Source organism: Alligator mississippiensis, chromosome 6 (assembly GCF_030867095.1).
Source record: "Alligator mississippiensis isolate rAllMis1 chromosome 6, rAllMis1, whole genome shotgun sequence".
In the NCBI taxonomy this organism is placed as follows: domain Eukaryota; kingdom Metazoa; phylum Chordata; order Crocodylia; family Alligatoridae; genus Alligator; species Alligator mississippiensis.
In genome coordinates, this window is record NC_081829.1 from 24,110,873 (window position 1) to 24,138,799 (window position 27,927).

A 27,927-nucleotide genomic window follows, 5' to 3' on the forward strand; every position below is an offset into this window, starting at 1 on the left:
TGATCAACCAACACCAGCAGATAATGGTAACGACCGGACTTAGGAAGTTCAGCGAAGTCAATCTGCCAGGCTTGTCCAGGATAATGCGCCCATGGTCTTCCTCCCATGGGGGCTGGTGGTCTTGCGGATTTTGGGTTCACCTTTTGGCAGGTTGGGCACTGAGAGGCCACTCTCTGGGCATCGAAATAGTCCTGGAGCCACTATCTGACGAACTAACAGAACTCCCATGGCAGTGCCCCCCATATGGGTGGAATAGTGTAACTGGTGAAGTACATCCCCTAAGGTGCCTCGGGGTATTAATACCTTTCCTCCAGGTACGACCCACCATCCCTGAGGATTTTTGATGGCTTTGAGCTCTGCGGCTAGTTGATTTAATTTTGGGCCATATTGTATCTTACAGTCTTCTAAGCAAAAGGGCACCCCGTGGGCCGAACCCTGGAACACTACCTCTCCTCCTGTCTGTGCTGCCTCTTTGGCTGCCACGTCGGCCCTTGCGTTTCCCCTTTTCTGGCGCTCGTCTGCAGCCTTGCCGTGGGCTTTTACGTGTACCACAGCCACTTCTTTTGGTAGCCAGAGGGCTTCCAATAGCATTACAATCTGTGGCCCATTTGCAATCTTTTGTCCAGAGGCCGTGATAAACCCACGTTCTTTCCACAACAATCCATGGGCATGTACAGTAGCAAAAGCATATCGCGAATCTGTAAAGATGTTCACTATTTATCTTTACCTAATTCCAACGCGCGTGTCAGGGCAGTGAGCTCCGCTGCTTGTGCTGACCAATTTGCAGGGAGCTTTTCTTTCCACATAGTCTCAGTCAATGTTACCACAGCACACCCCGTATGTCGCACGCCATGTATTACACTACTTGAACCGTCTACGAAGAATTCCTCCTCCGGGTTCTCAAGTGGGTCATCTGCCAAGTCAGGATGAATCAGTACTGTCTGAGTCAATACCTCTAGACAATCATGGCATGGGGGTCCCGGTTCTGGCATCAGGGTGGCTGGGTTCAAAGCAGTGGTGTGCTTGAAGGTAAGGCCTGGATTAGATAGGAGAAAGATTTCATATCTGGATTGTCTGGAGGGGTTTAAAATTTTTCCTCCCTCTCCTCCAAGGATTTGGGGAACTCCATGTGGGGTATGTATTTCCATATCAGCTCCCATAACAATCTTTTGAGCCTCCTCCACAAGAGTAGCTGTGGCAGCGACAGCCCTCAAACATGCAGGCCACCCCTTCGCCACCAGGTCTAGGACCTTGGAGTAGTAGCCCACGGGCTTTCAAGTTGGGCCCACCGGTTGAGTTAAGACCCTGGAGGCTACCCCCTTATTCTCATGCATATACAGTCTATAAGGCTTGTGCCCATTTGGAATCATCAACGCTGGGGGTCGCAAGAGTGCAGCTTTTAACAACTCAAATGCATGTTGATTTTCCTTATTCTATTTTCAATTTGTGAGACCCTTCTTTGTGAGGGATTCATATAGGGGTTTGGCTTTTTCCCCATAATCGGGAATCCACAGTCTACAAAACCTGGTTAGTCCCAGGAAAGCTCGCAGCTCTTTGGGGTTTCTGGGAGCAGGCATATCCTGTATTGCTTGAATTCGATCTCTACTCAGAGCCCGAACCCCCTCCTCAATCTCATAACCCAAAAAGGTGACCTTTGGCTGGCAAATTTGAGCCTTTTCCCGTGACACCTTATACCCTTTCTTTCCCAGGGTATTCAGCAAGGATTCTGTCGCTCTCTTTCCTATCTGCACATCGGGACTTGCTATTAATAAATCATCAACATACTGCAACAACGCCACCTCAGGGTGTCTCCCTTTCCAATGCTCCAGGTCTTTTTGCAATGGTGTTCCAAAGATATGGGGGGATGAGACAAATCCCTGGGGTAACACTGTCCATAACAATTGAGTCTTATGATACGTATCTGGGTCCTCCCATTCAAAGGCAAACAATTTCTGACTGTCTTCGTGTAGCGGAATAGAGAAGAAAGCATCTTTCAGATCTAATACTGAGAATACCTTGGCATCTGCTGGAACTTGGGTCAGAATGGTGTGGGGATTTGGAACCATAGGATGATCCACTAAAATCTTTTTGTTTACAGCTCTCAGGTCTTGCACCAACCTAAAGGAGGTGCCATCTGTCTTGGGCACCCCCAGAATTGGGGTGTTAAAGGGGGGTGATCCCTCTATTAACCACTCATACTGCTTGAATTTTTCAATCAGCGGCTTCAAACCTGTGCGGGTGGCTTTTTTCAGAGGATACTGTCTCACACACACAGGACCCTCTCCTTCCTTCAGAGGAATTTTGACTGGAGTAATGCATTTTGCCCGGGCAGAAGTCCCATCCGCCCACACACATGGATCAACATTCTCTAAAATCTCAATTCCTTTGGCTTTTGACACAGTTTCAGCTCCTTGGAGGGCCATTTGGTAATTCGATCCCTGTTTTACCGGCAGCCGCACAACAATTTGATCCTCACGGAAGAAAATTTCAGCTTGTAGTTTTGTTAGAAAGTCCCGCCCCAGGAGAGCTACGGGACAAGCGGGGGAAACTACAAAAGCATGTTCCAACGTGTTATTTCCAGTTTTTGTGAGGAGAGCCTTACACACAGGTAATTTAATTCGCCTTCCTTCAATGCCTTCTACAGTTACATGCTTTCCGCTTTCTTTAGCTAAAGGGGGCTTTACAGGGATCGTAGAAAAAGTGGCTCCAGTATCCACTAGAGCCTCATAGTTTCTACCACCGACCCTTATTCTCACCATGGGATCTTTCCGGGCACTGGCCCGCAGGGTGGTGGTTTCAGATCTCGGTCTCCTTCAGCTTGAATCTTCCCCCGAGGAATCCGCCCGCATCTGGCGGCCCCCCCACTGACTTTTCTTCTGTTTGACTTTCATCTTAGGGCAATCCCTCCTCCAGTGACCTTTCTCTCGGCAATATGCACATTCATCGGGCTTAAATCGGCCTGTTCCTTTCTTCTGCCCCCCCGCAGGTTTCTCCTTCCATCTCCCACCGATATTTGTGCTTTTGCCCAAGGCAGCTGCTAACATTGTCATCTGTTTTTGTCCATGCTTTTCCTCTCTCCTCTCTGCCACCTGATCACGATTCCCATAAACTTTATACGCAATCTCTACAAGTTCTGAAAGCGGTTTACCCGCTGCCCCCTCAGTCTTTTGCAGCTTTTTTTTTTTTATATCTGGGGCCGCCTGCCCAATAAACATCAGATTCACCATGCGCTGATTTTCTATGGCTTCAGGGCTTAAATCACTAAACTTCTTAAAGGCATCAAACAAGCGCTCCAGGAAAACCGAGGGAGATTCATCCTTTCCCTGACGGACTTCATACAATTTGGAAAGATTGGTCACCCATGGCACTGCCTCACCCAGGGCTTCCACTATAATTCCTGAATAAGTGTTGTTACGCTGTCTTCCAACCGCTGAATTATCCCAATCGGGACTCTCAATTGGGCATATGTCCCGCATATTTCCTCCCTCTCCCGCCGACAAACGCTCCTCAGCTATCCGGTTTGCCGTTCCCTGTACTAAACGCCTCTTTTCAGAGGTTAGAAGGGTGTGTAACATCATTTGAATATCAGCCCAGGTGGGGCGATAAGTCTGTCCAACCAACCGGAACAAATTTTGCATCTTCTCTGGATCCTCTTTGAATGAGGGATTCTGATTTTTCCAACTGAATAAATCTGAAGTGTTAAAGGGGACGTAAACAAAGGCAGTGTCCCCTCCACCTGTCATTATCTCCCGCAGTGGACACTGGTAGTTTGGATTCTGATTTCGAGTTGATCTTGGTTCTTGAAGGGGGGGCTGGTCAGACTGGAGAGCACTCCAATGGGTCTGGGGAGGATCGGGGGCAGTTGGGGATAAAGAGTTAGGTTCTGTCACATTCTTTCCCTCATATGGGGGAGGTGTTTTAGAGCGGCTTGTGCCGGCTGTTTTTTCCTGATCCATTTGGTCTGTGCCTGTCTTAGAGTAGCTAGTGCTGGCTATCTCTTCCTGATCCATTTGGTTTATGCCCGGCTGTGTCCTAGGCTCTACTCTGCGCCTTGGGTCCGGTGGTGGTCTAGCCTCATCCCTGCGCCTTAACCCTTGAGTTAGATCTACTTCACTACCAGAATCAGAGAGGACTCGGGGCTTTCTCCCAGCGTCTTTTGCCAATAACATCTTACACATTTTTCCTTTACACTTCTGTACCCATGGGGGACTGGGATTCATCACAGCACTCACCCAGCAATCTACATACGGATACTGATCCCAATGACCATCCTTTGTTATCACACTTAACACTTCATTAGCCAATTTCACATCAAAAGAACCGACATCCGGCCACCCCACTCCAAATGATGGCCACTCCTCCTGACAGAAAGTAATTAGTCTATCTTTTGACATTTTTACCCCGTAATCCCCTTTGAACTTACTAAAGTTTCTTAGCATGAATCCTAATGGGGTTGCGGAGTTTTCTTCTCGGGAGCTACCCAAACCCATTGTGTCAACCAATACACAAAATCACTCAAACACCTGTCCACTGGGTCACGAGGTTCCAGCTGAGCCCCCTTGCGTTTGACACTACCTTGTCAGGCAGAATCGGGGCGGCTAGACTCAGGCTTAGTCCCAGACCTGGTCAGTGGCTCATGTTTCTAAACCTGTCCACTGGGTCACAAGGTTCCAACTGAGCCCCCTTGCGTTTGACACTACTTTGTCAGGCAGAATCAGGGTGGCTAGACTCAGCCTTAGTCCCAGACCTGGTCAGCGGCTCATGTTTCTAAATGAACAAAGTCCCCGGGGCTAATGTTCAGACTTATATACTGAACGTTCCAAAATTCCAAATTCCCCGAGAGACCACTCAACAAAGTCCCCAAAAGACTTCTCAAATGACACAAGGCAAATGAATACTTACTCCGTCAACACCCTGGCGCCGTCTCTTCAGATCCACTTAGCCTGGTTGACTCATTTAAGGGAGAGCCTTTAACTTCCCGAGTGTCCCGACTCACGGTTCCAGTGCCCGTGACAGACTCCAAAAGCGGTCTGGTGTGCACTTCACAGACCCCTTTTCCGGTCTTCTCGTTCAACCCCGAGGTAGTCCAAGGAAAACTCCTGCCTGGCTCACCAAATTGTTGCACAAACGGCTAGTTTCATGCCCCTGGAGGCTTTTCCAATATACCTCAAGGAGAGAGTCATACACACTCAGGCTGGATCCATCTCGAGTTTATTTGTTTGCAAACAGATTGACAAGGGAGTTCAATGCTCAAAGCCGTGTCGACCCCTAGCCACGCCCGAAGATACATTTTTATACCTCTCATGAACAAGATCCCATTGTGGCAATCTGTGATTTGCTACAGTTTTCTGCAAAGTTTATGTGCAAAGCAGGCAGTAACTAATCTGTGTTCCCACAGGAATCAGCCTTATCATGAACCAAGCATTGTTCGGACTGTTCTCTCCCCCTAACAGGACCCCCCCTCCTGGCCCCGCAGTGGTGGGGGAGAGAGGAGAAGAAACAATTTGCAGTTCTCAGCTGTGAAGCCTTTTGTGTAGTGAGATTACAGTTCTCAGCTGTGAAGCCTTTTGTGTAGTGAGATGAGACATTTTTGCCACACTAGGGCAACTGTATAAGTAGAGAAATGTACTTCGGGTTGGAGGAGGGTTGGGCAGAGACACTATGGGTCAAACTACAAGGGGGGCATGGCGAAAGGGACCTTACAGTGGGTGTCTACTACAGACCACCCAACCAGGGGGAAGAGCTAGACCAGGACTTCTCCAGTCAGCTTACAGAGACGGTTAGGTCAAGGGATGTTATTGTCATGGGTGACCTAAACTACCCAGACATTTGCTGGGAGGAGCAGACAGCCAGGTCTGACTGCTTGCGTAGGTTCCTGGCTGTATTACAGGACCTTCACCTTATCCAGGAAGTGCACAGCCCCACTAGGGGTAACGCCTTGCTGGACCTGGTCCTGGCCACGGGGGATGACCTGTTGAGGGGACTGCAGGTCCTTGACCACCTGGGCAATAGCGATCATCACCTGCTGGATTTCACTATTCAACACAGGGCTTCTAGGGCTCACACCAAGGCTAAAGCCCTTGACTTCAGAAGAGCCAACTTCAGTGAGCTTAGGAGACTAGTGGGGGAGGCACTGAGGGCCCAAAAGGTAGAGGTGATGGGAGCCCACAAGGGATGGTCGTATCTTAAGGGGGCGATCTTCCAGACCCAAAGGATAACAGTCCCTGAGAGAAGCAAGGGGAGTAAGAGTGCTCAAAGACCCCCTTGGCTCAGCAAGGGCATTCAGCAATGCCTGAGGACTAAAAGGGAGGCGTACAACCAGTGGAAGGGAGGAACTATCACCAAGGAGGAGTACTCCTCCTCGGCCCGGGAGTGTAGGAGGGCTACTGGGAAGGCCAAGGCAAAGATGGAACTCAGGCTAGCATCCAGGATTAAGGACAACAAAAAGTCCTTTTTCAAGTACATTGGGAGCAAGAAGAGGGCACCAGGCAATGTAGGGCCCCTGCAAGACACAAACAGTAATCTGGTGGCCACGCCAGACAAGAAAGCTGATATTTTTAATAGTTTCTTTGCCTCTGTTTTTCTGAACAGGGACCGGGATATCCCACCTACCAGAGGTAGGGACAATCTTGGGGATAGCTCTGTCAAGCCTTCAGTCAGTGCAGATGTAGTTCAGGATCTTCTGGAAGGGCTAGACATTTTTAAATCTGCAGGTCCAGATGCCCTCCACCCAAGGGTATTGAGGGAGCTGGCAGGGGTCATTGCGGAGCCTTTGGTCCGGCTGTATGAACTTTCGTGGTCATCTGACCAGGTGCCGGGGGATTGGAAACTGGCTAATGTGGTCCCTATTTTTAAGAAGGGGAGGAAGGAGAACCCAAGTAATTATAGGCCTGTAAGCCTCACCTCAGTGCTCAGGAAGCTCTTGGAGAGGATCATCAAGGAGCACATCTGTGGAGGGCCTGCAGGGGAGATCATGCTCAGGGGCAATCAGCATGGCTTCACCAAAGACATGTCCTGCCAGACCAACCTGATTGCCTTTTACGACCAAATAACTAAATCCTTGGAAGATGGTGTCGCTCTGGACATAGTCTTTCTAGACTTCAAAAAGGCCTTTGACACTGTCTCTCACCCCATCCTCATCAATAAATTAAGTGACTGCAGCATTGATTCCTGCACAGTTGGATGGGTAAAAAATTGGCTGATGGGGCGCACCCAGAGAGTAGTGGTGGGTGGGTTGTACTCAACCTGGTGAGATGTGAGCAGTGGGGTACCCCAGGGCTCGGTCCTCGGGCCCACACTATTTAACATCTTCATCAGTGACTTGGACAAAGGGGTGGAAAGCACGCTGTCCAAGTTTGCTGATGACACTAAGATGTGGGGCGAGGTGGACACACTTGAAGGGAGAGAGAGGCTGCAACTAGATTTAGACAGACTACAAAAGTGGGCAGACAAGAATAAGATGGGGTTCAATGTAGACAAATTTAGGGTGCTGCACCTTGGGAGAAGGAATCCACAGCATACATACAGGCTGGGGAGTTCCCTTCTTGAAAGCACAGAGGCAGAAAGGGGTCTCGGAGTCATTATTGACTCCAAGATGAACATGAGCCGCCAATGCCAGACCACAGCCAGCAAGGCCAGCCATACCTTGTCATGCATCCAAAGGTGCATCTCAAGCCAGTCCAGAGAGGAGATACTCCCCCTCTATGCAACTTTGGTCAGGCCGCAGTTGGAGTACTACGTCCAGTACTGGGCAACGCACTTCGAAAGGGATGTGGCCAGCCTGGAGAGGGTTCAGAGGAGGGCCACCCGCTTGATAAGAGGGCAGCAGGACAGGCCCTATGAGGAGAGACTGAAAGACCTGAACCTGTTCAGCCTCAGCAAGAGGAGGCTGAGGGGGGACCTGGTGGCTGCCTACAAGCTCATCAAGGACGATCAACAGCAAATAGGCAGAGCTCTTTTCTCCCCAGCACCAGCTGGGGTGACAAGGAACAATGGTCATAAGCTGATGGAGAATAGGTTTCGGTTGGAGATCAGAAGGCAATATTTTACAGTTAGGGTGGTCAAAATCTGGAACCAACTTCCCAGGGAAGTGGTCCTTGCCCCTACTTTGGGCATATTCAAGAGGAGGTTGGACTATCACCTGTCTGGGGTCTTGGATGAACCCAGCATTCATTCCTGCCTGTGGCAGGGGGTCAGGCTAGATGATCTGTTCAGGTCCCTCCTGACCCTAGCTACTATGAAACTATGTATTTTAGCAAGCTTTTGGGTTGAAAAACCTTTTGTCAGGCTGAGGAAGCACCTGTAGTTGGTGTGAATGTTGGTCCTGGATGAAAGGGATAGTAAAGAAGCCAGAGGCTGGCCTGGCATGCAATGCAGGCAAGAAAGCCAGTCAGTGAAAATGGAAATGGAGGCATCAGGGGGTGAGGGACAGGGCGGGGAGGGGGGAGGGATGCAGCAGCGCAGGTAAAAGTGCAGAGGTGCCTGGGGAGTCAGATGTCCAGTGTCGCTGCCATGCACTACAGCGGGGGGGGGGGGGTGTCCGGGAGCCTTAGAAGGCCATCAGGCGGGTACTTGTGACGCTTGGAGTGGAATTAATTAGACAGACGCTTATCGGTTGCAAAGCAAGATTGTTTACTCACGCCGTCAAGGTGGTGAATAACGGAGGTCAGAGGTACTTAGTTACTTACAGCTTAAGAGTTCGTAGGTCGGTCTGCATAAGTGTTCGGAAATGGTCGGGCAGAAATGGTCAGGCCGGCAGTTGTTGATTTACGTCTGAGATTGGGTCGAGATGGGGTGGAAATGACAAGTGATCAAATTGTCAGTTACTCTGACACGTATGTTCAGAGGTCTCCAAGGTGTGTACGGAGGTCTCCCCTTCTTCTTCATCTTTGCGGAAGTGTATGTGGGTTTTATTTGTGTAATAGCCAATTGGTTTTCGCCACGTCATAAATTTAATTAGAATCGCCAATTATATAGTGGTTTTCGCTGGGGTGTTATTTTAGGGCTACTCCCTGTATTACTCTGACCAGTTATAATGATTTATGTAAAGCAAAGAAGGTTAAAGTTTCATTTCATGTAAGTGTCGCAGTTATAAATCTCTTTTTGTTGGCATGCATAGCAAAGGAGGCTGTTACTGGCAAGATTTTCTAAGTTAACCCTTAGTTAACCTAGTGAAAAATAAAACTGCTTTAACTGGTATCTCTTGCTTGTGGCATGGGCACTTACTTAATTGGGTTGTAACACCCAGCAGGTTGCAGTGTGTCAGAACTCCACTGTGTATATTGAGTCCATGAGTTTCTGGACCTACTACCTAGGAGGCTGATGAAGTGCAGTTCATAGGCCCAGCTCTGAAAAGTGGTTTGTAAATTCAAGCAAGCACCTAACCTCATCACCAGAACTGAAACCAACTTCCTACAGCTCAAAACACAAAACCTGCGAACTATCTCCAATACCCCCACAAACTGCACACCAGAATCTATCAAACACAACAATACCTAACTACCTGTGGGGCCACATTCCTCACCAAAAAAACACTCTGTCTCCAGTCTCTCAGGCCTGATCCTGAGAAGGAACAATTTACAATCCACTTTTCACAGCCGGGCCTATGAACTTAACTTCATCAACCTCCTAGGTACAGAAACTCATCGACTTAATATAGATTAGACAGTGGAATTCTGACACACTGCAACCTGCTGGACATCTGATGCCCAGGTACCTCTGCACTTTTACCTGCACTGCTACATCCCCCTTCCCCCACCACACCCCAGCCTGTCCCTCACCCCCTGATGCCTCCATTTCCATTTTCACTGACTGGTTTTCTTGCCTGCATTGTGTGCCAGGCCAGCCTCTGGCTTCCTTACTATTCCTTCCATCCAAGACCAGGAGACACACCAACTGCAGGTGCTTCCTCAGCCTGACAAAGGGTTTTTCAGTGCAAAAGCTGGCATCCTGGGCAGCTAAGCTGAGCTCACCTGGAGCCTCACAACTCCACTACAACCAGCAAGCCTCAGGTCTGTCAAAGATGTGACAAGTCTGGGCTTTCCCCAGCCAGGACTGTGTGTGTGCATGTGTCTGCTGGAAGTTATGGCACCTCCAACCTGCCTTTCACCGGGGAATCATTGGTCCTGGCATTTATGGGGCTGCTGCACTGCCAGCAGTCTCACCAGGCCTCCCTACCCTGACAGGGTACAGTTTTAGTGGTCATAGACAGGACCTGGGGCCTCCTCCTTCCCCATAGCCCCAGTTCATACCTCCAAGTTCACCCTGACAGGGGAGGAAGCTCAGCATGAACATGTTCTTCCCCTGCTGGCTGGTGATGCAGTGAGTGCCCCCTTCAGCTGAGACTGGGGCATTAACTGTTTGGGTTTTTTTAAATGAAAAAAGGAAATAGGTGGAGATGGAGTGAGGAGGGCGGCACTCAGTCCATCTGCAGGTGGAGCTTGAGGAACCCCAACAGCGGGAGGCTCACTTTCAAGAACACCAGCTGCACCACCAAAGCAGGATCCAAGCAGGTGCAGTGTGGTGTCACAACATCCCCAGCAATGCTGATCACCCTCTCACTCGAAACACTGGTTGGTGGACAGGACAGGTGTTGCTGGGCAACCGTGGCCAGATCTTGCCACATCTGGCTGTGGCTTGCCCAGTAGGCCAAGGGGGTCACAGTCCAGTGGCTCCACATCCTCAGTGAGATAGGTAGCTGCTGAAGCCTCGGCGCTACCTGCCCAAGGCTGGGGTATAGTGCGTTTGAACCCCAGCATTGAAGCCATACCTTTGGCCCACATTGGCAGTGGCTGGGGTGGAGGAGACTGACTGGTGGTGGTGCTGGTGCCGGTGGTGGTGGTGCTGGTGCTGGGAGTGTTGGCAAGGGAAAGTGGATCCCCCTCTTCCACATGCTCTCACCTCTGCCCTTGTGCCTCCCTGACTCTATTGACCAGCACCTGTATCCAGTGATTGAGGGTTTTGGTGCTGCCAGTGCACATGCTCCCTTTCACCCTCAAGTCACACATGCCTGCCAGCATGTGGACCATACTAGACTGCAAGGGATCCAGCCATCTCCTGATGCCCTCCTTCAGCCGCCTCACCAGTGCCTGTACGTCTGGTGACAGCGGCCTGCCCCAGCCAGGAACATTGATCCCCTGGGACTTCTCCATTTGGTTCTCAAGTTCCCTCACTATGTGGATCACCTAGCTAAGGAGGGCATTGCCAGTGCTGAGGTTTTCGGTGGCTTTGAGGAAGGGCTTGAGGACCCCCAAGCTCTGGGATATGGTACCCCACTCAGCTCTGTTCAGGGGGCTGCTGGTTCCGACCTCCCCAAACAAGGCCATCTCATGGATGGTCTTCTGTTGCTCCACCAGCCTTTCCGGCATCAGGTATGTGGAGTTCCACCAAGTCTCCACATCCTGCATGAATTTGTGCTGCGGGATGCTCAGCTCTGCCTGTTTCTCCAGCAGCATCTTGCCCCCCCTCAATGCTGTGGTGGAAGTAGCCCGCCACCTTCCTGTATTTTGAAATCAGCTGGCTCATAATGGTAGTGGTGGCAGTGCCATCACCAGCAGCCCTGTCCCCCTCCAAGGCATCTCTGACTATGAGGTGGAACTTGTGTACCACACAGCAGATGCCAACTTTGTCATGGACAGCCTTGACCATATTGGTCCCATTGTCAGTGACCATGAACCTGTGGGTGAGCTCGGCCTGCTCCTACAACAAGCCACCCCTGTACCATGTGGTTCATGGCCACCATTATCTCCCTTGCTGTGTGGGACTCATCCAGCACCTCAGCTTGAAGGAGAGCCCACCAATGGCCTGACTGATTGTACCAGTGCCCTGTGAGGGAGAGGTAGGTGTGATTGCCACCCCAGCTGCTCCAGATGTTGGAGGTGAAATGCAAGGCTACCTGCAGCCCTGCATTGTGCAGCTCCTCCCTCAAGTACTCCCTGCATGCCGCATACAGGGAGGGCACCACTGTCCTGCTAAAGGTGGTGCATGCAGGCACTTGGTAAGATGGGTCCATGAGCACCATGAGCCACCTGAACCCTGCACTGCTCAACTAAGGAGAAGGGCTGGCTATCCAGAGCAAGCATTTCCCCAACAGTCTGAGTGATCTACTCACCTTGGGAACACGACCCCCTCTGTCTGCAGCTTTCCCCCAGCACTCCAGGATGTCCTGCCTGTGCTTTGGGGGGATGGGGGCTTTGGAGTGAGCAGGGGACTTCCCTTTCAGCATGCTCGCACTGGTGCCAGGCTGAGAAGAAAGAAGAGCAAGGGGGTGCTGCCTCCTGAGATGCAACAGCATTGCCGTGGTGGTAAAGTGTTTCACCTCCTTGCCCTGGCTGATATGTCTTCAACAGTGCTGGCAGATAGCAAACCTGGTATCATCTGCCAGCTCAAAATGATCCCACACTATGCTACTCACCTGCTTCTGGGTTGAGGGTGGAGATCCTGCCTTGTTCCCCTCCTCAGCAGACTGAGGCACAACAGCAGGAGGAGCTGCCTCAGCTGAGCCACTTGCCTGAGCCTCCACAACCTCCTCAAACTCCTCCAAGGTGCTGCTTTCCAGAGGAGACCTGATTCTAGGGGAACTTTGAGGGGTGTGGAGCACAAACTCTGATTCCTCCTCAGTCCCCAGAATTGCTTGAGCCAGGGCACTCATGTTCCCTGGTTCCAGCTCCAACTCCTCCTCTGGCAGTGGGAGGCTTACGCTGGGAGATGACATTGAGATGGAGGAGACAGTCATTCTGCTGCTGGTGCCTATTTCTGGAGTTAGGGGAGGTGGTGCAGGTGCAGGGACATCAGGTACTGCTTCCACCTCCTTGCTTCCACTGGCAGCAGAAGCCTCATGGCTGCTTGGGAAGAGGATGTGTCTATGTTTTTTGGGGGGGGAGGGGAACTTGCAGCTCTAGCTCTCCCACTACCCTCTCTAGCCCCTCTCCCTCCCCTCCCAGAACATCTGGCACCTGCCTTTCCAGCACAATTCATATTAATCTTTCCTGTGCTGCAAAAGGTGTGTGTGTGTCTGACTTCTTCTATGTTGTCTGATTTGTTTGCTTTGTGTAGTAGCCTGCAGCTTGATTATTGATTTATTATTAATAAAGTGTGTGTGTGTGTGTGTGTGTGTGGTGTTGTTGTTGTTGTTGTTCGGTGATGTGCTCTCTGCCCTGAGTCTGAATGGGTGACTGTCTGACTTCTCCCTCTTCTTCTGGGCTGTGTTTCTTTTCTGTACTGTTCTGTGTTGTGTAGTGTACCTAAAATTTCTTCTTCTTCTCCTTTTTCTTCTCTTTCTTCTTCTTCTCCTTCTCCTTCTTCTTCTTTGAGTTCTGTGTTATGTGCATTAATCTCGATTTGAATCTCTATCTGACTTCTGTGTTCTCTTTAATCAGTATGTAAGCTATTAAAACTAACTATAACTAATCACAATGACTAATGTAATAACTATATACAATATCTTCTTCTATGAATATCTGACTTCTTCTATGATCTGTGTCACTGTGTGTAATGTGTGCTTCCCTGCGCAGTGACGTATCACACTGCCAGGGAAAACACTGAGCTTTCTTTTTTAGAAGTTTGCAAAAAAGGAGAGCAATTATAAATTGAAAGAAATGAATTGGATAAGTATTAAGTAGAGAGATTCTAAGCTAAACTAAGCTAAGCTAGATCCTATCCAATCCTTTCTAAGAACAAAAAGGAGCAGGTGACTGACTAGGAAGCAAGCCAGGCATGCCTGTTCAGTACCTTTCTGACACTGTTGCTCACTCAGAACCAGCTCACAAAAAGCACAGAAAACCTGCAGACAGAGGTTTTTATGCTGCATCTATATCCCTCCACCAGACACTGTGATTGGAAGGGCAGTCACAGTGAAAACACACTCACTGGCCAGCTAGAGATGTCAGTCCTTCCCCACCTCAGCCAATTTTCAAGTGACCCCAGGTCAAGAGGAAAAGCTGAGGCAGTATAGCGGACCACTATACCTCAGAGGGAGAGCAGATGCAGTGATGAGGATAGTCACCCACCCTGTAGTCATCCAGGGTGAAGGGGCGCTGAGAGACAGGCAAGGAGAGAAGAGAGTAGGCGACAAAATCAAAGGGGCAGGCTGGCGACCCTTCATCCAGCTGTCCTGAGGGCTGACGTATGGCTGGGGTATAGCGGAGGTGGAGCCCCAAGAATGCCCGTTAAGGGCAGCACCCAGTCTGCAAGGATCCGTGAGAAGGAGCCCCACCACTGAAGAAAAGAAGATCAAGTCATGGCAGGCGAGTGTTGGGGCCTCCTTCAGGGATGAACGCGACCCAACGCACAGGTCCCAGGGACACACCCCCCCGCTGGCACTGGGTGTGTGCTCTAAGGTCACTAGAGAGTAACTATACGAGACCAGGCAGGTGAAGCCTACTTCACAGTGTTCAGCTGACATGGTTGATGAATTGTAGTTTAGGAATTGTGTAATTATAGATTCATAGGAAGTAAGGGCTGGAAAGGACCTGGAAAGATCATCCAGTTCAAACCGACCTTCTCAGGACAGGAACACTGCTGAGATCAAATGATCCCAGGAAGGCATCTGTCCACTCTCCTATTGAAGATTACCAAGGTTGGGGACTGCACAGTCACTTTGAGTCTATTCCAGATTCTGGTCACCCTTACAGTAAAAAAAGTTCTTCCTTACATCCAACCTGAAACCGTCCTTTAACAGTTTAGGGACATTCCTCCTTGTCCTGCCTTGGGTGTACATGCCATATAGCTAACACATTTTCATTCATTCATTCATTCATTCATTCATTCATATCTTGACTCCCTTAACAGGTAAGGAGACTGTGAGCAGGGACAGGTGCCTCGACAAATGGGTGACTTGTGGCTAGCCCTCTGTTGTGCTAACAGCACAAAAGGGAACCTGTGGGTGACCCTCATTGGCATACCCAACAGTACATGGCTCATTTTTTACTTTCACAGATTTTAGTAGCCCTTCTTGCAAAAAAGAATGAACAAAAGGAACAAAGTTGCCAGGATGGTGCCAGAATGTCTGCTGTACAAACCTTTTGCACCAAAATGAGGGTTGGGGGGAGGAGTGAACTTTTCCTGACTTGCTGAACAAGAGCCCTATAAATTGAGGGTACAGGAGCCTGGGTACAGGTACCCCTTATTGATCCAAGATGTCTGAGGCTAAGGAGAGAAGACAGCAGACCAGGGAGAGAAGAGCACCAACCAGGGTACATAAGACTAGGACAACTTGGTTGTAATAAGAAACTAAGAGCCTGGTGCAGGTGCTTGGGGACCCTGAGGTGTTAAGCCGGTTTGGCATCACCAGCAGTCCAACTATGAACTTGCACATCTACCTGAATGTCTGCCACACAACCTCCATGCAACAACACAGCATATTGCCTGAGGTTTAAAATGTTGAAAAGTACTGCTTCTTGCTAATAAAAACTCTGTAATAATTGGTTATTTAAGTTATGCTTAATAAATCAGTAAAGGTTAATTATGCAGAAAAACTTTTCTGTCTTCTTTTCTTTCAGTGTGGGTAGCTATCAGGAGATCATGAGGCCAGAGTTGTTCTTGGATGTGTTATCATCACTGCCAAATGAACATTTGTTTGTAATATTAGGGAGGGTTGCAGCAACAACATGGTACACAGGGAGTCGGGGGTTGAGGCAGGGTACTGCAGGTTGGGAGTGAGGGGCACTGCCAGGGCCAGGGGTGTCCAGGTCATGAGTTAGGGACAGCAAGATGTCTCAAGGGCCTGAGTCCTAGAGTGAGGGACAATGGATTGGGCTGGACCAAGGCACCTCATTTTTTAAAATAAAAATATGGTAACACTAATGACTGACATAAGGACTGGCTGCCTGCTGCCGTTGTGTGGGTCTGACTGTGGGGTGAGATTGTGCAATCATGACTGGTATGGCAGCACAAGGGAGTGTGGCAGCTACAGGCTGGCTGCACTCAGTGGTATGAGCAGGTGGACGCCAGCTGCTCTAAGGGCATCTCACCTGCTGCCATGAGTCTGAATCTGGGTTGACCTTCCTTCTGCAATTGCGAATGTTATGGCAACCAGCACAAGAAAAAAAAGTAGCATCTATGGGCTGTATTCAGTCAGTGCTATGAGTGAGTGCCATTTGCTCTGTCTGATTGAAGGGCAAATGAAAGCAGTCCATGGCAACCCATTTAGGCACCCAAGTTGTTCTTCATTCCTGGCTTGAAGCAGGGGCAGATTATATGGTAACTGTGCCATTCTCAGGGCTGCCTGCTGCCTTAGGTCTGACTGTGGGTGACTTTGTACAATTGCTAATGGTGCAGCAGCTAGCACAGTAAAAATAAGTGGTGCCTATGGGCTGCCTTCAGTCAGGGGAAGGGGCAGATGATGGGGTGATGGTGTCGTCACTCTGGCCAGGGCATGGCTGGTGTGCAACACCTGGCATTCAAAGTTACACCCAGTTATTCAAACAGGGCAGGTAACCTCTTCTCCTCCTATCTGCAATTTGAAGTGACCTGGTAGACAAAGGGGTGAACTACACAGAAGTTGCAGCACCGCCTAGTGGACAAAGGGGCTCATTACATGTCTTTGAGTGCATTTCTGTTTGCATACGCAGAATCCATGGACACAATGTTTTATTTCATGAGACTCAAATTAAAATACATTGGGATATGTTTTACTTTAAAACACCAATAAGACTTTTAAAACACCAGAAAAACCCACATGTGCAAACTATAATGCTGTTGAAATGCAAGAGAGGGCAAATTTCATCATGTGTACAAGCACCCACAGTAAGAGAGAATGAAGAAAGATTCTGCATCCGAGGAGTGAAGGCTCTCTCTTGGGTTCCAGTCCTGTTGCGATGATTATTTGTAATTTTTGCATCACAGAATTATTGCATAAAAGGTATAAAGCATACTGGAGAACGGATCGCAATCCAGAACCACCCCATCCTTTGAGGAGGGGAAAGAAGACCCTGGGCAGGAAAAGTTTTCTGTCAAATATTTTTTATCTTTCAAGGAAAAAAATGGGGTTCTTGATAAAAAAAAACAAGTTTGGGGAAAGGGTTGACTTTTCTGTTTTTAATTTAAAAACTAAAAACTAAACATTTTCAACTCAAAACATTTTACTGGGACCTAAAATATTTGAGATTTTGCAATATTTTGGATGAACATTTTTCAGCTTACTGTTTTGTTGACCAAATGTTAAATTTCTGCCACATAATTATCACACAAGTTGATCCTGTAGCTGTGATGGTCCAGGAATTATGTGAGAAGTATGTGTTTGGTGGGGGGTGATATTTTCATCAGGTCCTAATGAAGAATGTCTTGCATTTGAAAGCATTACTAACTTTATTCCAACTGTGAAGTTAGTCTAATAAAATATACTTTCCTCTCAGGAAAACTTAGGAAGTTTTATCAAAGAATAATAGAAAAGTAGGTCTGAAAGGAACCTCAGAAAATCATCAAATGTCATGTGAAAATGATGTAATTTCCAGTTCACTGTTAAGCAAGAACGTGTTAAACACCATCAAATGGAAGGAAAGAAGTATTTTTTTTAAATCATCAGTAGTAAATAGCTTTCCTCCTGTCCATGTCTATATGAGATGCTGACTACACAGTTGTTACTGTGCAGTCATTTAGTACTCCTATAAGCAAGTACTAAATGACTGAGCAGTAACTGGAGTTACTGCACAGTAGCATTGCCCGACAGCTTTCAGATGACATTGACTGTGCAGTAGTTCATTACTACTGTTCAGTAGCATCACATCAAGCTTTATGCCTGTACCTGCCTGGTCTTGTATAGTGTTCCCTTGCCACCTTGGAGTGTGTGCCCAGGGTTGGCCGCAGTGTTTGTTCCTGTGGTCTTGGTGAGGGCTCGCATTCTCCCTAAAAGAAACCCCAAAATTCTCCTGCCACAACTTGGGTCTTCCTTTCAGTGGTGGGGCTCCCACCCGTAGCCTCTCGTGAGTTGGTCACACGTCTTAGCAGGTATTCTTGGGGCTCCGCCTCCCCTACACCCCAGTCATGCTCCAGCCTTTAAGATGGCTAGTTGATGGTCAGTTGACTCATCCTTCAGTATCACCTCGTGGACCCTCCTTACCTGCTGGGTTTCTGGTGATCTTGCCCTGCCTGAGGCGCCTTCAGGACATTAGACCTTCCCTGCTGCTATGCCACATCTTCCTTGCTGCACTGCTGCTCACAGTACTGCCTCTGCCCTTCCTATTCTGTGAGCATTGCCCTTGGCCCTGATCCTTGCCTTAGGGCCCCTTAGGGTAATTCATAAAAGGAACAAATTAATAAAGAAAGAAAAGGGAAGTGGGGTCTTATCCTGTCCCCACTCATGATTCCAGTGTCTGCAGCTCCACAGTCCCTCAACGCCATCCTCATCTCCCTAATTTTTTCACAGGCCTCTCCAATGGGTCCGCCCTGGAGTCCTCCGGTGGCAGCTGGTGCAGCCATTGCCCAGCTCAGAGAGCACTCCTGGAGCTTGCTCCCTACACTGTCTCCCCAGCTGGTTCCCCGCTACTGGCTTTTATTTCTGCCAGGCAGTGTTATTCTATGACATCATCTGCCTGCACCACTTTTAGCCGCAAATAGAAGCGGCTGATGAACTGCGCGGACACTCCATCCCAGCGTCCATCTCTTCTTCTCCTGAAAAAGGTAAGTTCACCCTGTCTTCAGAGCTTTCCCTTTTCTTGTGGAGATGGACTGTCTCTGCCTTGGGTCCCGCCATGGGAGGGGTCTCTCATTCCCTTGATTTCGCCCCCCTGGGACAGTGCCACGTGATGCTACTGCACAGTAGTAATGAATTACTGCACAGTCAGCATCACATGTAGTTACAGCCCTAGAAAGCCTTAAAGAGCTAGAATGCTGGGAAAAAGGCTTTTGCTGTATGAATGAGTTCATATATTCAATGCTTTGTGAAACTTATGGTTTTTGTTTCATTCAAAATAGCTCAATTGAAGTGGTAAGGGTTGCTCAAGATATCTGCCAGTGCGACAGGGAGAATTTTGGCCCATGTTGCTGAGGCTGAATGTCCCTTCAGGCAGGCCATATAGATCTCTTTCTCACCACTGTTTGCAAGACTCTAGCAAAGCTTCTTATGGTGAGATACATGATGGATTCTGCACTGAAAGCGGTAGTCCTACCCTGCCCAGGATCTATGGCAGAGGCTTACCCTGTACTTCATCAACCTCAGGATATGCACAGCATTTCCTGTCTCATGCAGAAGAGTGATGCCAGCTTTCTAAGCACGCTTCCTTTTCCTAAGCATGCCCGTCCTCCTACCAGTACATTAATGAATCCCCTGGGCAAGGGGATAATGATGAGTGGGTGCATCTATATGTGCATTATTATGCTTGCCCTAATGACCATTAAATTTAGTACTTTCAGTGTGAGAGTGTCATGGACCCAGAGGGACAACCTTCCATCTTCAGCTCCCTCTGTGCAAAAATGAAGTTTATTTCATACCTATGGAGACTTTTTCCCATCTTGTACCATCTACACTTTTCCCAGAGCCTAACAAAGGGACTTCGATCCCAAAAGCTTGCAGAAAAGGATGATTTTCTTGCCATTTTCCAGTTGGTCTAATAAAAGGTATCACTTTGGAACCAAGAGTTCTAGTTTTTTGTACGATTTTTAAGTGATGCTTAATGCACAGTAGCCTATTTTACTTAGCATAATTGCACTTTTTTATGTGACACTTTAATGTGCAGTAAAATAGGTTACTGCACATCAAAGTGCACATGTAGACATGCCCAGTGAGAAGCTAATAAGAACATTTCTTGGCTTAGCTGCTTTTGAAGAAAGCAAATAACTAAATGGATAATGACACTGGAGAGGAAGGGACATGCTGTGACACATGGATCTGGCAGCCTGGATCTGGTAATTAGAAACAGGAAAATTTCTTCTGTTCTGAAAACAATCCTAAGTGGCCATTGTGCTCTGAGGCAGGAACCCTGCTTGGTGCCACAAGGTATCTGGGAGCACCTGAAACCAAATGGATTATGTCGTCAAATTGCCTGGGTAGCAGCTTTGCAAGAGAATCTGTAAAATACTGCAGAAGCCTCTTGGGGGACTCAGGGACGAATCCTAGCTTGCTCTTAGTCACTTGGAGTGGCACTTACATAGCCTTGTAAATGCAATTTTTGGCACTTAGTGTAACCAGTCTTGTGCTCCAGGGGTGGCTAAAGTACCCCTTGGGGGTCCTGAATCCCATTGCACTGGGTGCTCTCCCCTTCTTAGTCTCCCGCCACACCTTAGATGTAACTATTTGAATGGAAAGGAGGATGTCTAATAGGGCTGTGTGAGGCTTTGGACAGAGCTTCGGATCTGGAGAAGCTTTGGAGGCTTCAGGGTCCAAAGCAGTACATCTGGGTCGAAGCGCTGGCCTCATTCGGCTTCCCAAAGCGGTTCCGAGCTTCCAAAGAGCTTCGGAGCCGCCTCAGAGATCTGGCCATAGGATATAATAGGGAAACAATAAAATATCTATAACTTTGTTGTTTTTTGTCCGATTTGGATGACAGTTTGAGGAGTAGTATACTCTGCAGAGAGGATGAAGCCTGCCAAGTTTCAAGAAGATCGGTGTAGGGATTTGGGGGGAACGGCACCCCAAATTCTTGAAAGCAAAACTCCTGTCACGTCTATGTGTTAAAACACAGCAGGGTCAAAACTGCAGGGGTGGTAGCTCTGGCTGAGGCCACACAGCCTACCAAGTTTCAAGAAGATCGGTGCAGGGGTTTGGGGGGAACTGTGCCCCAAGCTGCAGACAAGCAAAACTCGTGCCATGGGTGCTTGTGGGACTGACTCTGTCTTGGGGCAGGGAGGGGAAACACTGCTGCAGGCCTGGCTGCTAAGCTGCTGTGTTCCCAGTTACCAATCAATCAATCATGATTCACTCAGGGAGCAGGGACTCAGGGGCCAGCTCAATACACAGGACCTAGCTACTACATAATGACTTAACGAGCATCAATTAGCACCTACAAAACCAGGCTAAGGAGAGGAAAGACTCAATACAGACAATCAACTGCCCCAAGACAGACAGTCTTGGAAGGAGTTTTGTCTGTCAGCAGCTCAGGGTGCAGGGCCCCAGACCCCCCCTGCACCGATCTCCTCCACAGCTGGCAGGTGTCACAGCAGGGGCCACCATCCCTGCAGCTGTCACCCTGCTGCGCCTTAATACACACAGTGTCACCCATGTCACCAGTTTTGCTTGTCCGCAGCTTGGGGTACAATTCCCCCCAAACTCTTGCACCCATCTCCTTGAAACTTGGCAGGCTTTGTGGCCTCAGTAAGAGCTAGCAGCCCTGCAGTTTTCACCCCCCTGTGTTGTAACACACAGCCGTGACATGAGTTTGCCTTTCAAGAATTTGAGGTACAGTTACCCCCAAATGCCTGCACCAATATTCTTGAAACTTGGCAGATTTCATGCTCTTAGCAGAGGCTAAAATTCCTGCAAGTTTTATCCAAATCAGACAAAAAACAACAAAATTAGAGATATTTCATTGATTCCCCATTATAACCTATGGCCAGATCTCCGAGGGGGCTCCAAAGCTTTGGAGCCACTTAGGCCGGATCAAGGCAGAAACCCGGTCCGGAGCTCCAGATCAGATCACTGCCATCTGAAGTGGCTGGATCCAAAACCGGATCAGATTGCTGCCGACTCACACAGGCCTAATGTCTAATAGGTCCCAGAGCAAGGGTATTTGGCACCTATCCCTCTAGGTGCCAATTGGTTCTTCCAGAGCACCAGTTATGCCTCCAGGGCTAACTACATGGTTTCAATGGGCAACTGGCCCCAATCCAACACTGGGCCACCTCTGGTTTGTATATTTTTGTTAGGGACAGCCTTCCCAGCCTCAGTCCCCTTTTTCTCTAGCTAGTTCCTGTAGCCTCAGCCCACTGTGCTGGACCTAGTTTCTGGTTCCTCTGGCTCTGAACCCTGCCCTGGACCCTGAACTCTGTGTGTGTGTGAACAGGACCATGAAGGGTGGTTTGAAGGTCCCATTAGTGCCCTAGGGGAACATGATTCCCTTGAGCTCTGCTGCAGGCAGGTTCAAGGCATAGCAAGGAAGCAGCAAGCCCAGAGCCATGCAGAGTTTGGGGGCAGAGGGCCCAGAGTGAAACAACATACATATTAGTGGTGTTTCATTTAAGTCATGGAAAAATGTGGATTTTGTATTACTTTTTTATATAAAAAAATGGGGATTTTTTTATCAGAGAAAACCAGGATCCCTGTTGATAATCTCTCATCTGTATTGAGTCTCATTCTGTGCTAGCCCTGAGCTCCTTATTGGCCTCTCTTTGGGATAGCAGGATATCTATCAGGCTTTCCTCAGCAAGCCGTCTGCTTCAGGGCTCCCTCCTCTTTGACCTCCAGGGCCAGACTGCCTGCCCCTTTCCAGTCAGGTGACTCCACAGGGTGGATTGCAGGTGCCCTCTGATTATGTTCACTACCTGGTCTCCATGGTTGCCTATACACATGCTCGTGTGGGCGTGCGGGGCTTATTAAATTGGGGAGGCTCCCGGAGAGCAGTTTTAATTAAAATTCTGCCATGTCACTAGGGTGACCATCACAGAGGACAGTCTGGTTGTCCTCTGGGCTCTGTTGATATGTGTGAGAGTTTAGCTGCATCTGCAAAATAAATCACAGTCTCTCGTTTTACTATGAATTGGCTAATTTCCTTTATTTCTCACCTGCAACAACTTTGATGGAATAAGGTAGGGAAATAAACATAGTCCTGAGAGATGAAGAAAATATCGTGTCTGCTGGTTCAGAAAAATAACTCTAACATCTTGGATATATTTAGTTCCCTCTCTCTTTGGGAACTCTCATTTGCTTACCCTGTTCTTCTCCGCATGGGTCCCAAGCAAATGGCAAGCCTGTGGCACCTTGTATTTTCTACTGATATCAAAATGTGGGGCTCACTTCCCATGGTTAAGTCACATCTACTCTTGTTTCTTGCTCTTTTAGGTCCCTGGGAAGGTACTCGATAGCCCCAGGTATTGGACTCACCAACTCAGAGGTCTCCGTCATCACCTCACTTCAGCTTCTCAGGTAAGTCTTTCTCCAGGACTCTTCTTCTGCTCCCTTCTCTCTGCTGTCTGTCATCTCTCTCCTGTACTCTCTCCATATTGCTTCTAGGTTTCTTTCTTGTTTCAGGAACTAATTCTGGGCTCCATTCCCCTTTAAATCCTTCTGGCTGTCTCCTGCATCCCTCGCAGCCAGCACTCTCCCTTCACTCTCTATAACCACTCAGCTCTTTCTTTTTGTTTTCATCCGGGTCCCTCTCTCCTCCATCCGGGTATCCCCACCTCTTTCTCTCCTTGGGCTCATTGCCAAGGTAAGTTCTCTGTTTCCCTCCACTCCCCTGGAGTTGTGTGATGGGGCAGACTTGTTGCCCTGCCACAATACGAAACCGGACGCCTTTATGTCCTCTATTTTTCTTTTGAAGGGAAAAATAGCATTTTGTATCGATAGAGGGCAGAGGACAGAGTAACAGAAAACCGGAATGTCTTCTATGATAGCCACCCTATGTGTCACATGTATTATGCCCCTGCATGCTTTATCTAAATGTCATTCAACAAGGTTTAGATAAAGCTCCCTGTGGCCATTTAAAAATGGGGGGGGGCTTAATACACATGATGTTGCAGCAATACTGAAGCATTTTAATTAGAACACCAGTGAGCCCATGGCAGCTCACCCACAGCAGTGCCGTGTCTCCCCTATAGGCCTCCAGCCTCCAATTCTACTGGGAAGCAACTAGCACTGCAATAAGCTTCCTCCTGCTTATACAGGTATTGTCCTATTGTGCACTCTTAGTTTCTGTTTCCCTGGGCCATTTTTCCTGAAGTTTTCTCCCTCTCAGTTTTCCTCCACCTGAAGCTGTCCCTGGGCTTGTTCTCCCTCAGAGTAACAGGCAGTCCCAGGCTCTCTGTTATGCTTATATACAATTTGGATTTATTTATTTTTTGCACATCTGTAGGGACATGTGTCCTCTACATCTGAGCATGCTTAGGAGAATGTGTTACAGCCAGTGCAGAATAGAATAACCCAGGCATGTGCATAACATTGTGCAAGTCCTGAAATACTGATCCTGGAAAAATCATGACTAATGAGCATTTGAAAGAGAAAAAAAGTTCTCCCGCCCTGTAGCCTAGTGGTTATGATACTACCATGTCCCACTAACCAGTAAAGTGCTCTGACCACCAAGGTACATGCTAAGCATTACCCAGAGCACTCTTCTTGGAGTTAACCCACTGAACACACAGGAGAGAAAGACAAAGTTTGTGATGTTTATTGAGTTAGGCACTGTCCTAGAAGGAGGGAAGGCCCCCAGTAGCTTCTCTGCACTTATTACTCAATAGTGAACAGCTTCAGCATAGACCCATTGGAAGCAGGCCAGGAGCAGAACCCAGAGACCCCTATATTACAGGGCAGCATCCAGAGCCACCCTCCCTCTGCTTTGCTTTCTTCCTCCTGGCCTCATATATCTTGCCCTCCTAGGGTGGTGACATGTCTACACAAGACATCTACCGCACAATTAAATAATTAAGTGAGCAGTAAATGTCTCAGTGTCTACATGTGCACCCCTATTAGGGCACACAAAACTAATAAAATCTGCAGCAGGAAACTACTTGTAAATACAAATACTATCATGCTGTGGAGTTTTTTCATGTGTAGCAATGCATGTGTAAGACACTGAACTGGCTGACTGGGATACAAGGGTGCTTCAGTGATGGGTCTGCCTGTCAGATAGCCCCACACTGAAGCACCCTTATGCCTCAGCCAGACCCTCCACAGCACGCAGAGTCCAGTCAGAACAGCCCCAAGCTATCAGGCTGACCTGGGGCTGCTCTGACCCTGCTCAATGTGCATACATGCAGACACACACCCAGCAACAATAAGCTCCAGAGCTTATTGCTGTGTGTTAATAGACATATGTAGACACTCCCTTTTGCCCAGTGGGGCAGCTTCGAGAAAAATGCTGAAACATGTTCTGGGTGATAGCTGTTATTGGGACGTGTGATAGGTAGGTTCAAATTCCCTTGCAGTGATAGGAGCTAGAACTCCGGTCTCTTGCTTCACTAAGCCATTGGGCTGAAAGGCAAGAAGGCCCTTTTTATCTTCTGTTTTACTTATGGCAAATCCTGGGTGACTCTATGCTGCCACAGGTGAAGATAGGATCTAAAAGCTGCTTAATTGCCAAAAATTGCAGTTATGCAGTTACAGAAATGACACCTACATGTGAAACAGGATTTGGTCCTCAGAGTCCTGCTTTTATTTCCCTTGCTGTTATCTGAGAGCAGCAGGCTTAAAACTCTCATCTTCTGGCTTGACAACTCCTTCCCAAGGAGAGATAGAGGCGCTGCCCAGCCTGGGCTCTGCTCTCCTGATACCTGTCATCAAGGGTCTCTCATGTCTTTACCAGCTTGTTAATTACCCACCTCTGGTCTCACACTGAGATCTGTACAAATCATACTCAGTTGTCAGTGGGTGATTGAGCTGTCATCATTCAGTATGTATTTCAGCTCCATTACATTCAATAATACACAGTCGCAATTTCATACAAAACCAGTTATTACCTCTGGTGCCTGATGGCTCTGTGACCCAGACAGGTTCGGCAATGTCAGCAATTCAAAATGACAGATGGGCCATAGCAATTTTGTGAAACACAATGGGTAAGAGTTACAGACTTTAAATAGGAGACAGTTACAGTTAATGACTTATCCTAAAAGCTCCACATCCACCAGCATGGCTCCTAGAGAATAATAATAATTATGTCTTATGCTGAGAAAGTATTCTTGCCTTTCAAGTTTTGAGATCAGGGTTTGTTTGGGGGGGAGGAATAAATTGCAAATTATGGTGTCTCATGTGATAAGAGCATACAACAGCTCTCAAGGAAGTGGGGGAGGGGATGGGGGACGTAGCCAAGGAACCAACACGTACATGCTAAAAGATGCCACTGCACAAGTCATTTTTTTACAAGCAGACAGTCAGTTTTTTCCTCAAAGAAGGAAATGGCCTCTAATGGTATTTGGAAAGGGGAGAGCCATATTGGGGAACATGGACTGGTATATGTGGTACTCAAAAATAGATCTGACCTCTGACCCTGAGTCTGGATCAGTGTGGTCTGGATCCAGATCTAATCTTGGCAATTAGCCCTCTCACCATATTGAGCCAAAATAAACCATGAGGCCCAACAGTTCTAGGGAGCTTGGAGCAAGAGCCAAATACAGCAGATTGTCCTATCTTAAATAGCTGAATAGTTATGAAGTTTAGTTTTTAGCCCTGTTGGTGCAGGTCATACTCATGTTTAGACTCATTGCTGAGGAATAGTTTAGATGTCCCTTAACACACGAATAAGAAAAAAAACCCACCATACTCAAATCCTCAGATTTAAGTAAGTATATTTAGGGAGGATTGTCATTCAGTTTTTTAAACAGCATCATTGTCTGCCTTTCAGTTTGAACAACAAATTGGAGAGCCTGTGGGCTGGGATGGAATTCTGTTACAGCCCGCTCCTCACCCTGGGGCTGGTCCCTTCTCCCCCACTCTCTCATGTGTCTGTCACTGGTTCTAAGCAGCCAACTCTGCCTACATGAGGGGTTTCAGGTAAGAGGGTGTGGATTTAACCTCTCTACTGTTCTGAGCACTGTCATGGCAAGGGGGCAGGGGCTTGAGCCTTGTCACTCTTGGAAGTGACCAGTGATGCTTTTTAAATTGGTTGGTTGGCCTTAAACAACTGATTGGGTCTGGTCAGAAAGGTTATTTAAGGGCCCCTTCTTCCTGGAAGAGGGAGAGCCATATTGGGGAACATGGAGTAAGCACACAGCCTCTGAAGCTTTTCTAGGCTCCAGATGAGCATGTGAGTAACTTACCTGAGACTTATCTAGAAATATAGCGTACTGTGATGTAGAAGCATGTCAACCAGCTACTAAGCTGACACTGTTTGCGCTGGGTTATTCTTTGATACTTCTCTATCCTGTACCCTTCCCCAAGCCTACCCTCTTTAACCAATAAAGCTCTCCACTATATAAAGCCTGGTGGATGTGCTGGGAGAGGGATTGGGCATGCCTTTTCTACTCCCTCTGTTTGGCTGGCTAAGGGAGGCTACTTGTGCTTCAGGCTTAAGGAAGCACCTCAAGTTCTCGCAGTGGGTCAAGCACCCTCAAGGTCTACAAGGCCTGTGTACCCTGGGGGGGCACAGGGCCTGGATAATAATCAGACCCCTGGGTGGTGGTGGTGGCATAGGCGGAGGGAGAAAAAAAATTGTGGGCAGGGGGGAGGAGCTGCGCATGAACGCACATAGGAAAGTCTGTGGGGGAGGGGAAAGGGAGTGGGGGGCAGAAAGTGGAGCTGGGACTGGGCAGGGATCAGAGCAGAGCTGGGACAGGGCTGGGGCCTTCTGTGCCTGTACAGCCATCCCATTCCCCACACCCAGGGTCATTGCCTGGCGCTGGCAAGCCCCGTGAACCGCTGCCTCCCATCCCTGCACCGGCCCCAGGCCCATACCACCTGGGGGGGCCCGGAGCCAGAGTCCAGAGTGGGGCCAGCCTTGGCTGCACTGCTGGGCTGGAATGCCCAGAACCCCGGCGCCCACCCTGAGTCATCGCTGGGAAGAGCCTGGAACAGCCCGGCAGCTCCTCCAAAGGCATGGTGCAGGGGAGCTGCCCGCCCATGCCCTGGATGAGCCACCAGGCTCCGACTGCCCCACAGCCTGGCCCAGCTGGTGCCCAATTTACCATGAATGGTGCCCTGGCTGGGCCAGGTTGTGGGGCAGCTGAAGCCCTGCAGCTCATCCAGGGCCATGGGAGGGTGGCTCCCACCACTGCGTGCACCGCAGGAAGCCAAGGGAGGGAAGCTCCCCTCCTTTGGCTCCCCTGAGCCATACTCCTGGATGAGCCTCTGGGCTTTGATTGTTTCATGACTCAGCCTGGCCCTGGCCTCATTCACGGTTACCCCAGGCTTGT

The 27,927-nt window shown here is 48.7% G+C and overlaps 1 protein-coding gene across 1 annotated transcript; it reads right to left on the reverse strand.

The window, feature by feature from the left end:
• Window positions 1-973: 973 nt before the first annotated feature.
• LOC132251137 (uncharacterized) lies at window positions 974-6,441 on the reverse strand. Its single transcript, XM_059729702.1, has 2 exons — window positions 2,757-6,441; window positions 974-1,036 (listed from the first exon to the last, which is right to left on the reverse strand). Exon 1 carries the CDS (start codon window positions 4,488-4,490, stop codon window positions 2,814-2,816), a length of 1,677 nt encoding a protein of 558 aa, XP_059585685.1. The 5' UTR covers window positions 4,491-6,441; the 3' UTR covers window positions 974-1,036; window positions 2,757-2,813.
• Between the last annotated feature and the right edge of the window lie 21,486 nt (window positions 6,442-27,927).

Excerpts from the sequence above, each read along its gene's own strand:
- LOC132251137 (XM_059729702.1), bottom strand. The coding sequence starts at position 4,490 with ATGGGTTTGGGTAGCTCCCGAGAAGAAAACTCCGCAACCCCATTAGGA.